The 12,078-nt window shown below is 36.6% G+C and overlaps 1 protein-coding gene across 12 annotated transcripts in view; it reads right to left on the reverse strand.

The window, feature by feature from the left end:
* The window catches only part of dmd (dystrophin), a 2,688,357-nt gene that overhangs the window by 2,183,119 nt on the left and 493,160 nt on the right, over positions 1-12,078 (reverse strand). For all 12 annotated transcript variants that reach the window (XM_051926236.1, XM_051926244.1, XM_051926242.1 and 9 more), the window contains exon 2: positions 5,061-5,122. In XM_051926236.1, coding sequence (XP_051782196.1) covers positions 5,061-5,122 — 62 coding nt within the window. The remainder of the gene's footprint in view (positions 1-5,060; positions 5,123-12,078) is intronic.

The following is a 12,078-nucleotide window of genomic DNA, read 5'->3' on the forward strand; positions in this document are numbered from 1 at the left end:
ACACTGAACTTGCACACAAGGCCTATGGGATTCCAGAATTTGCCAATCAGAACCCATTTTCAAATAAACAAGCATAAAAAATAAATATCCTTTTATGTGCATACAAGCATGTTGACAATTTTTTGTATGTATAAGTGTAGGTTGCCTTTAATAAAATATAGAAATGAGGTCAATGAAATTTAAGAGAAATGACAAGGATTAGCATATGAGACTAAACCAGGAAATACCCAACACATAAAAGCTTAAGGTGTACTATTCCACAAGCAACAGGAACCATCAGGAAGCATTACTAGGAATCAGAAAGAGTTTGATGGTTTGGTGTTAGTTGTTTTTCTATTGCAAGCAATACTGTAATTTCAAGGAGGAATGAATGACAGATTTTTGCATAGTTACAAAATAGGTAACCAAAAAAATGATTGTTTTGCTAAATTTAATGCCTGTGGTTTTTTTTTTCTTCTTTGCAGGATATTTATTGCTGCCAAATTGTTTTCTATTCCCTCATGTACTGCAGCTAATTACATATTTAAATTTAGTGACTTTAATATCATCCAAAATATCATTATTCAGACATAAAAGAGTTTATAGCTTATCTCCCAAGTAGAATTCAGAATAATAAGGAATATATAGTGAATCTGAAGTTTACAGTAAACAGTAATAAGCATAGTGGCTTTGATAACCCCTGCCTTTTTGCAGTTAGAATATTTACTGTATGTTAGCATTGTAGTAAAAGAAAAAGATACTGATGCATCAACAACAACAAGAGTTAATGACAATCTAGAATATTTTTGGGGAAATACTTTAAATACCATTAAAAACTCAGAGAACAATAGACAATAGCTTAAACCAAACCTAATGGAAAGCTTCTGCCAATCTGATAGCATTATCCTTCTAAAAACAATCTTTTAGTAGTAAAACATGTGGTTCAACAAGAAAATGAGATCCATGCTCTCAACTTACTCTAAGTGCATTTACAAAGAGTCAAAAACATGACATGGCAAGTTAGTCTTTCTAACACGGGAAGACAGAATTACAGGGTTTTTTTTATTACTATGACAAGGCAAACATTGTTGGTCACTTTAGATTTAGAGGTAAAATAAAGTTCTTTCAACCCATATATTGTCCTTTACAAAATAGCATTAAAAATAAGCATAGCATGTACTAAAAAAATAATTTCCTCTTCCACACAATGCATCCTCTTAGTGTTGCAAAATATATCCAGCCACACAGTTATAATGTCAACAAGTTGATTCATGTATTTTTCTTGCCATTTTTAGACTGTATATTCATATGTATGCATGCAAGAAATTAATGATGATTAGATTGAACTTTACAATTGCACACCTTAAAATTTTAGCATTAGTTCCTACCATAATAAAACATATTATTTTAACTGACCCAAATAAACCCTTAAAGGAAAAAGCAGGAAAAGAAATAAGATGAATAAACAAAAATGCAAAATTTATATGTACAGAATTAAAAGTTTTTTTGCAGTTGCACACAAAGGTGGAAGATGAAATTTCAAAGATATGAGTAAGTGATGAATCCCAATGAATTATTCATTGCTGAAATGTTATGGAAATTAAAGTGTAATCTTTGCCAGATTAAGAAAAGGTAATGTATAAAAAAAGAAAAAAAAGTAATAGCAAAAGGAATGTGAAGGTGAGTAAGAAATTAGCAAAATGTAATAATGAAATAGGCTAGAGGGAAAGGGGAGTGAATAGCACAAAACCTTACAAACAACTGTTTAAAGGGCATTTGTAGGAATGGCAAGTAGTGAGTGAAATAAAAGACAGTCATCCGATAGAAAAGCAATTTGAAGAAGGATAATATGGTAAACAGATGGCCAATGTTTTTTTTTTAAATAAAGAAAAGCGAGGTATTCACTTAATCTGTGTCTTATCAGAATTACTCAGAATAAGTCTATTTAATCAAAGTCTTACATGAAAGACAGATACAGTGGAAAGAAGTGATGTTTTCTTTGAATCCATGATTAAAGAGCTTAGTGCCCTTTCATGACATTCTTGGACCAAGTTATATTTCAGAAATGATTAGCATCTTGAATCCTGTTACAGATCTCACTTTTGTGTTCATTATATTTTTGCAAATTGTTTTTCTAACTTTTCTAAAATTTTAATGAATCAGAAACTTTTTGACTTTATATGAAGTATAATCAAATGCCAATTTATAACATAGATTTTTTTCTTTTCCTTCATTAACACATCTGACATTTTTAACTTTTAAAATATGTATTTTTCTGTTAAACTTCACACCAGCCTTTACCATGCCTTTTATCACCATTCATCCCTGTCCTAAGTATCTCATGTTAATCAGCTTCCAAAAATGCAGAACTACCAGATTTATTTTTATAATGTCTTGCTAATCCTTTCCAAGATTTGTTTTCCCCCAATTACAATCACCTTGACCCTTACTGTGTCCAGGTAACTGATGATGGAAAGCAGTAACTAGAACTGAATGGAATGACAGTTCATCACAGGTACATGCTAGTGGATATCACTTAATCATGTACCTCAAAATGCACATCCACTTTGCCAGGTTTAGAGTTTCTCCTTATTCTAACAGCATGTCTTTTTTGACTGTTGGAGGAATATGAGGATGTCTACAAGAATTTGGAAAAAAAAATGAAACTCCATAGAAAATGTTTTCCAGCTTGGAGTCAAACTGCGGTCTGAGGGCTATAACATGCATAATATTAACCACTGAGCAATTGTTCTATCTGAGTTAGGTACAAACTTTACTAAATGTTAATTCTGTGCTGGAGGAGCATAATATAAGTAAGTAGTCTCTACCAATATTTAATTTGACATAGTATTAAAAAAGGAATTTTTCAGACTGTAAAATGAACATATTTCTTGTGAAATGTTTATCAAAACAGAGAAAAAAGAAAATAAGAGAAACATATGAGTAAATGCTTCTGAATTAATGTGGTCATGAAGAAGTTTCCATTCCATCACTGCATATCTCCTGTTTTTTATATTAGCTACTGAAGCTCATATACTGTACAAGAACTCTGTGACTAGGAGAAAGAGTTGATTGTTGGGTAGTTTTTGCAGATGTTTCAGTGTCATAGATTCCTCATTTTTCAATGTTTAATGAGGAACAGTGGCTATGGTGACAGTGACATGGAAGTCAATAAGAAAAAATCATCTGCTAGGAACAATTATGGATGACATGTAGATTCCTTTAGGGTGATTTTTGTGCATTGATTTGAAATGTACGGAAATTGAACTAAGCAACTGAGGGGGTTTACGATTACTCTTCCTTCATTAGAATGCTTTTTCCTTTTGTACAGCTCCTGTTCCATGTTTCATTAGTGCCTGTTCAGCTCTTATGAAGCCATTGGATATAGAACAGACTGTGAGCGATTATTTGGTGTGTGGTGTTGAATGTTTTATAGTAACAAAGCATTGTGATGGTGGCCGGCAGCTAATCCCGGCTGACACATCCAGGACACTAGATGGCGTCTTCCCTGCAGTCTAGAGGTGCCCGCAGGGCATCATGGAAGACGGAGTTTGGCTTCACAACCCTGCTGGGTACCGTGGGGGCCACTGTGTGACACTGCAGGGAAACGAGGGGATTTTTGTTTCCCGTATAGCCTGGAAGTACTCCCAAGTCACGGGGATGGAAGAACAGAAGTACTTCTGGGCTGAAGAAAAATACAAGTCTCCATCTGACCCGGAAGTGCTAATGAATCACATGGACAGAAGGACAGGAGCACTTCCGGGTCAAGAACTATATAAAGGACTGGTGAAGACCCAGCAAGCTGAGCCAGAGTTGGGAGGGAGTGTGATGGAGCTGCTGGGAGGAGAGGAGGAGAATTAGTGCATTTTATATTGTGAGATTATTATAGTGATTTACTTGTTTATGGTGGTGGAGGTGCTTTTGGGCACTTTGAAGAAGAAAATAAAAATACTTCTGGGTGCTTTTAAACCAGTGTCTGCATCTGTTTGTTGAGTTTCACGGGGCAACATCGCCCTCAAGCGTCCACATATTGACAGCATGTGTTAGAAAAGCTTTCTTGTGTTCTGGAGGAAATGTCAACTCTGACTGTTCAGTTAACAGATAATCTAAAAATGTTTACTTTGCTCCCTGCCTGACTAGCCAGAACAAGTAACAACCTTCACACCTTAATCATAGGTTGAAGTTCACAAAGACCAAAACATTTTTTTACCCTAGCCCAATCCACGAGTAGAAAATTAATTGCCAAATGTTCAAGAAAATAGGACATGCATGCTTAGGATTGGCTCAAAGGCATGTAAATATCACTCCATGGTGCAGGGATATAATAAGGCAGCACAAGATCAACATAAATACAGGGTTCACTGGCACCACGAGGTCCCTTCATCCTCATCCATCGTGTCCACCTAGAGAATACCCAGGACCAAAAACTAACCAACTCAGAATTGAAACACAAGGTTTTCCAGAGTCACCTAGTATGTGGATATGCTGGTTCCTTAGACTTCTAGCACTCCATCCATCCACCCATCCATCCAGGTCACATGGGGTTTTTGCCACACCCACCTTGCTTTGTTTTTGGTCGACGGACATTTATATATAATGTTATGTGTTAATAAAAGTTAAATGAAAAAGTGAGGTTTTCAGTGCCATCAAATCTGGTTCACTCTGACAGTGACTACAAATAGAGCTGCATCTCCAGAACAGGCTGGTAAGTATGATCTAATAGAGCAACAGTCAAAGGTTTGAAGACACTCAGGTCAACATAGAAAGTCCTAAGGTGAAGATAGTGTCACCATCATAGCCTTCCATGACAAAATATCATTAGTATAGCAAATGTAAAAGAAATTCTTCTAATAATTGAATTCCCAAATTCATCACAAGTTTCAATACACTGCAAAAAATCACTCAATGCATTGCATTGTGAGTACCAAAACATACAACTGACATTTGTTTGCTAGCTTCAATTCAGTAAGTCACACTCTTAATTTCAAGCAAACATGACAGTAAAAAAATCACAAAGAAGCAATTGATAATTTCTTCTGTTTACATTTTTAGGCAGTGAGAATCATGCATATATTTCCTACCTTGGCGAACTGAGAGTTTATCCATTTTGTGAATGTTTTCTTTTGAACATCTTCTCTTTCATCTGTAAAGTGATAATGAAGTATTAAATTTTTCACATAATTTTAACAATGAGATTTATTAGGAAAACAATCAAAAGGAATGCAATGTTTAATTTTTTGAAATATTTATCTTTAATTTAGGAACACTGCAGCTCTAGAACAAGGACAACCCAAACTTCATTCATTTACCATGTACCTACTTTTAAAGTCCTCCACTTGGTCACACATATTGCTATGGTATATATATATATATATATATATATATATATATATATATATATATATATATATATATATATATATATATATATTGCTGTTTTACCTCTTGGAACATATAAGTAGTGTTGACTTTAACAGGCACTCTAACCCCTAAGCTATTATCAAAATGTCTATAAGGGCTTTTCCCTAGGTATTCAGATCTTCCTCCTTCATCCCAAAGATGTGCAGGTTAAATTAACTGGCAACTATAAACTGGTTAAAAAGAGTAGGCGTGTGACTAAGTATACCTTGTAGTAGACTGATGGCCCATTCAGGAGAGAAATTGAACTGGATTAAGCAGTTTTTAAAGTATAGTATGTGCACTCATTCATCTGTTCTTTATGTGAATTGATACACTTAATATAATTCTAATTACGTTTTTTTGATTTTTTTTTTTGTGGAAAACAGAGACCATCCCAGCCAAAAACTACCATATTAGCATTTACTGTATCATTTAAACAGGTAAATCATTGAATGATTTACTGATTGGCAATACTAAATGAATTAATAAATGATCAACCATCCCAGTCTACATCTTTTTAAATTACTTGTTATTATTGATTAGCATTAATATTTTTCATTAAAGATAATTAGACATATAATGAACAAAGCTGCATTGCTAACTCATGCCACTAAAACAAACTCCTTTTTGATTATTGCTTGTATGCACAAATTCTTGTTGTTGCAATGGGTTTCTAAAGAGTGTGTCTAGAACTAGTGAAAAAAATTACATGAGTGTGCAATGTGATAGTCTGTGTTTGCTTCCAGCTTCTTGGTCACTACATTGAGCTTTGGCGCATAAAAATTGGGTTGAGTAATCATCCATCCATTATCCAACCCGCTATATCCTAACTACAGGGTCACGGGGGTCTGCTGGAGCCAATCCTAGCCAACACAAGGCGCAAGGCAGGAAACAAACCCCGGGCTGGGCTCCAGCCCACCACAGGCTGAGTAATCATTTTATTTATTTATCTATTACAATTTGTAGAGATGCATTACTATATCTTCACAGCTAATGGTATGTAGTTATATTTTGCTAATAATGAGTAAAGAGTGACACTCCTATGTAGATATTTCTTCTGAAATGTGCATTACAAAATATATTAATAAATAAATATGGCAGCATTAGTACAACATTAAAATAAGCTGAAGAGTGTGACATTTACTTGCTAATAATGTCAATCCAGACCTACAGGACACCATAAATTTAGGATCAAAATCCTTTGATGACTCAGGCACCACCACAAGTGGCAGCCTTTCCAGCAGTTCCGTGTATGACTTTATCTTTCTACCTTTTTCTCTATTTTTCTCTATTTCACTGATCACTCCTACCACTTTCTTTTATCTGGACTCGTTCCCTGGACACTTTTTTACTACTTTTTACTACTTAGACATGGATTTTTACACGCTGAGACTTGTCTATTATTTTTTTATGTGAATTTCCCCTTGGGATTAATAAAGTATCTATCTATCTATCTATCTATCTATCTATCTATCTATCTATCTATCTATCTATCTATCTATCTATCTATCTATCTATCTATCTATCTATCTATCTATCTATCTATCTATCTAAATTATGCTGTGTTTTGTTACTTTTTCTATTTTTTATTGTTTAGATGAGCATCTATTTTAAACTATTCTACTGCCCAACCTTTTGAAAATTCAACCAGAATTTAGTGTCACTGGCTGCCTTGGAGTCAGTTCTAGAAATACTAGAAATACTAGTATGATTTTATGACACACAATTCTCCATACGATTTTGGTAGAATTCAAGGAAGTACATAAAATGCAGAAACTGGTGCACAAAGTACATGTGTTGTTTATCTAATTTACACCAGTAATTACTATTTCAATGTTTTTTATACAGCATCTTTCAGGTTGACTCCCTTCAAAGAGGCAAACATGTCATGTAAATCCCACCAAAAGGCATTTTCATAGGTGTATATGATGGTTACTGGCATGTGTACAGAAAACTGTAAAATAATTACTTGCATGTACTAATCAACATGAAACACATCACCACTCGCCAGCACTATGATATGTAAGCATAGCTAGCTTACCAGGAAACTGCTGTCTTCTCAACCTGAAAATTAAGTAATTGCCTTTCAATATAAGAACATAATACATTTGACAATTGAAAGGAGTCTATTCAGTCCATCAAGCTTGTTTATTTAATGAATAACTAAGTTGTCTCAAGATTTGTATGGCATATTCTTAGTCATTAAATCATAATGTCTGTTGCATGATCATAGATTCCAATTGTCTACATATACCCATCCACTCATTCTTTAAGAGCAGCAAAATGCAAAGAGCAGTTCAATAGTTGCAGTGATGATTAATCAAAAGGTTGCACTGCTACTCTCTTGCAAGATTCTAGGAAATATTTTCCATTGTGGTAATAATATGCTGGTGGGGCTATATTCAGACAAGCTTTTATTTATTTATTTTTTTAATACCAGGATCACTGTGGGCTGTACATCAGATAAGCTGAGGAATGGACTGGTGTTTGCTAAGAAGGAAGGCAGCATCTCTTCCTACAGTAACAAAACTTTAGACTCGGATAAGGAGCTGCTGTACTGTATAGTAATGTAATTTTGGAGGCAGTACCAGAGGGAATTCACTGACACCTCAGGCATCTAAAAAGAACAAGGTGTGTTTACAACATTGAGCCTTTTATCAATCTGCCTGATGTTGGATTCATTTGGCATTATTGATCAAATCTGACTGAAAAGTATTAAAAGATCTAAAGTACAGCAATTGCCACACTTGGCTGAGCATTCTACATTGTTTATTCATGCTTCAGATCTTTCAGACATATTACAACTGCTACTTTTCTTTAAGCAAAAAATAGTTTATATTATTTGTTTACACTACAGATAGAACGAACAAGAACAAACATCCCTGATGCAACATAAGTGAATCAGTAATAAGAACAAAATTGAATCATTGTAATATAATATTCATTGGTATCACAACCTTACTAAATCAGAAAACCATTCTGGCATATAGTAGACAAACTGGTATATTTAAACAATTCTGATAGGTTATCTCAGAGCAAAAAAGGCGCACAAAGTAAACCATAATGAGATCTGACTGTGACCATTCTTAATGCCATTGCTCTGACATTCTTTGACTTTTTTCTTTTGATTCAATGACTCTATGTAAACATGAAGAAACAGAAAATTTTATTATATACAGAAAGAACAGCAATGGAAACCACTGTCATTCTTCCATTATTTATTTAAATTTTTTTTTTGCTCTGCAATTCTTCAGCAAGACCTGTACTGGAAGGCTTCTAGCTAAACTTGGTGGAAGAGCTCAATAAGACTGAAGAAAGTAAGATGTGTTCTAAAAATGTCTCTTCAGGTATAACTTAAAGTTAAAAATCCAAATAAACAAATTCAGTTTGTTTTCAAGAAGAGAACCATTCTAGCTAATGGTTTTCTAATAAATGAACGGGGAGTGGCATTGATTGATTTATTGCATAATTAACCATGTTTATCTATTCTTAGATGTTTAAATTATCTCATTTTTAGGATGATTATTCTTGCTTTTAATATGAAGCATGCTCCACAGTTGGTTGGCATCGTATCCAGGATTGCTTTCTTCCTTGCACCCACTGCTGCTGGGATCGTGGGATAGACTCTAGTCAACTTGCTCTTCCATCTGACAAAGTGGTTACTAGAAATGGGTGGACCGGAGTCTCAGGCACAACATGTCACTCTTCCTAACTACAAGAAAGCACTAGGGGAGTATGCAAACTCCAGACAGAGTTGTCACAGCCAGGAACAGAAATGCTTCTGGTGTTTTGTATGGAGACAGTATGACTTACTGTTTCATCATGCCACCTTAGTAAGCAGGAGGGGAAAAATACAAATAACATATTGTGGCAGGCGGCTGGCATCCATGCCCAGCCGGGATACCCCTGCATACTATATTCAGGGGGAGCAGCCCTGGACACTGCAATACCTCCCTCTGGACGCCAGATGTCCGCCCCCCCCCCCCCCCCCCCCCCCCGGGGTGGAGCAGTGCCTCGGTTTCCCACAGGGCTCCCAGGGAAGTGGAATTGGGTGCAGCCCTGTTGGGTCCCGCAGGCACCGCCAGGGGGTGCTGTGTTTGGAGCTCCTGAGCCCGTGTGGGCAGCATATTCATCACACCCAGAAGTGTAGCCGGAACTCGGTGATCAAGCACCTGGAGCACTTCCGGGTGAACTATAAAAGGATCCTGCGACCACCACTCAGCGGCCAGAGTCAGGTGGAGGAGGACATGGTTGCTTGGAAGGAGTGGTGGTGCCAAGGAGGAAGAGAAAGTGCGATGTATTATTGGTGTGCTTGTGCTTGGGACTGTGTTGTGTCTGTGGGTATGAGGAAGGTGAAGCCCACAGATGAAGAAAATAAAAGCATTTATTTTATTTTACACGTGCCTCCCGTGTCCAATCTGTTTCGGGTCAGGCGCTATATAGCGTCGTCTTACAATATATATTGTCCCAGATGGATGGGGACCCTACCCAGCTGGGATGCCTGGATGGTCCCCATGATGGACAATACCTCCCCTGGGCCACGAGGAGGCAGCCGCCCGGGTCTGCTTAGGGGCCAATGGACCGGAGCTGGGACACTCATCCCTACCGGAGGACGTGGTCACCACCAGGGGGCGCCCAGACAGTCGTGAAGGCCTGGATGGCAGCACTTCCGCCACACCAGGAAGTGCTGCCGGAAGAATTCCCGGGGCACCCGGAGTGCTTCCGGGGACTCTCTTGACACTTCTGCCACACCAGGAAGTGTCATCAAGGGGGGCACCTGGAGCTCATCCGGGTCAATATATAAGGGACCGCCTCCCTCCAGAAGCTGAGCCAGAGTTGGGAGGAAGGAGACAAAGTTTGTGAGGAGGGGAGAGGCAGTGAGAAAGAGAAAGAAGAAAAGAAAGAGAAAGAAGAAAGAGTTGGTGGAGGAAGTGATTGTGGTGCGAAAAGAAATAAAGAAGTGTGTTTTGGACATTCTGGTGTTTGTCTGTCTGTGTCCGGGGGTATGCTTTCCACAATATATTCTTAATAAACTATCACATTATAGTAGTATACCTCCATATATCCATCTTCCAAACCCACGTATATCGAGCAGGGTAGCTGGAGCCTATCTCAGCAGGCACTGAGCACAAGGCATTCTTGAAAAAAAGGTTTCAGTACAAGTTAATTTGGTGTCAGGAACATTTTTTGCATCAAGCGGAATATATTATGGAAAACTAGGCTTATAGAGACCAATTTGTTACAAAAAAGTTCTTGAGGTAATATCTTGATCTCTGTAAATAACAATAACATGCAGGTACCATTAGCTGGCAAAAGGCTTTTTTGGGTACGTACAGAACTCATTTCAGCTCATGTTTTCATACTTGTAAGACAGACTGATCTGGCTGACAGAGGTTGACCAAGAGCGACTTAGTAGTTTCAGGGTTGCAATTTCCTTCCATTTAAATATGTGTCTTGAAATCAAGGCTGTATTTTCACCTGCACTCTCAAGTACGACCACTTTGACAGTTTTAAATGGTGCCTGAGCTCTAGTCATGTGATTAATGTCACCCAACAGCCCTGCTGATTTAGGTCTGTCTAATCAGACAAGATGCCATACCTGATCTTTGTACTGTTTAAGTTCCCTTGTTAGCAACCTTTTGGACATATAAAGTATAAATTAATAGAAAAAAATAAACAGAATCAAAATGTACTTTAAATAAACAGTTTCCCTAATGTATATGTGTGTGAAATACAAAGTTGCCTACATGATTCCCTATGGTATTACTTCTACATGCTTAAAATATCCATTTCAATTTAATAGATTGCAAGGAAATGTAAAGTAATAAAGGCATCAATCAAATGCTGCCTATTATCACAAAGGGATTGTAAAAAAAAAATATAGTACCCTATCAAGAAAAATGTAAATATATCTATATACAGTATGGATGACAGCTTACTGTATATCACCAGAGGACTGGATTACCTCATTCTGTCTAGTTATATTTCATTTACTGACTGGTGGAATATAAATGATGTAGTTTATTCCTACTGTAAATCCAGTGAAAAGATCAGTCATTTTGATAATGGTACCCTTTTATTTAATGTATTTTGTAGATTTCATGAGACTCTGTAAGGTACTTTTCCATTTTTAGTCTGCTATCATATGTCACAGCTCTTTTTCCTTTTCAGCAATGTGAGCTGGGATCCCACTTCAGCAGCTGAACAGTTTGACATTCATTAGAAAAGAAAAACATTTTGTTTCAGATACTGTAAGTACATTGTCTTTTAGTTTGGGCCAGTTTTATTAATAATTTTCTGTAAAACTCTTTAATGATTCTGCAGTTATTGATCAGTGTGGTCATTATCAGCAACACACAAACTAACAAGCATTTTTGTCTTGAAACGATTCTTAGTGTAGACTGACAGGGAAAGATTAAACTAAAATTTAATTGATGAAAAAAAAGCAATACAGAAAAACAAATAAAATACAGTAAAGGTGGTGCTATATAACTAAACACAATGGTGGTGCACAGCAGAGCTTATACATTTTTTGAAATGCTACTCTTCCACTCTTCTGTTTCCTAGTATGTTTCTGTTATGTTTTTTCTGCAGGTTCTTGGAACAAGCTGTTAGATCTTGGAGTTTGGTTTGTCTTGGTTTTGTAACCTGCTGAACTTAGGGAAACCTTAGTGACATTGCAATCACTCATTGGGGTAA

The sequence above is a fragment of the Erpetoichthys calabaricus genome, chromosome 4 (assembly GCF_900747795.2).
Source record: "Erpetoichthys calabaricus chromosome 4, fErpCal1.3, whole genome shotgun sequence".
In the NCBI taxonomy this organism is placed as follows: domain Eukaryota; kingdom Metazoa; phylum Chordata; class Cladistia; order Polypteriformes; family Polypteridae; genus Erpetoichthys; species Erpetoichthys calabaricus.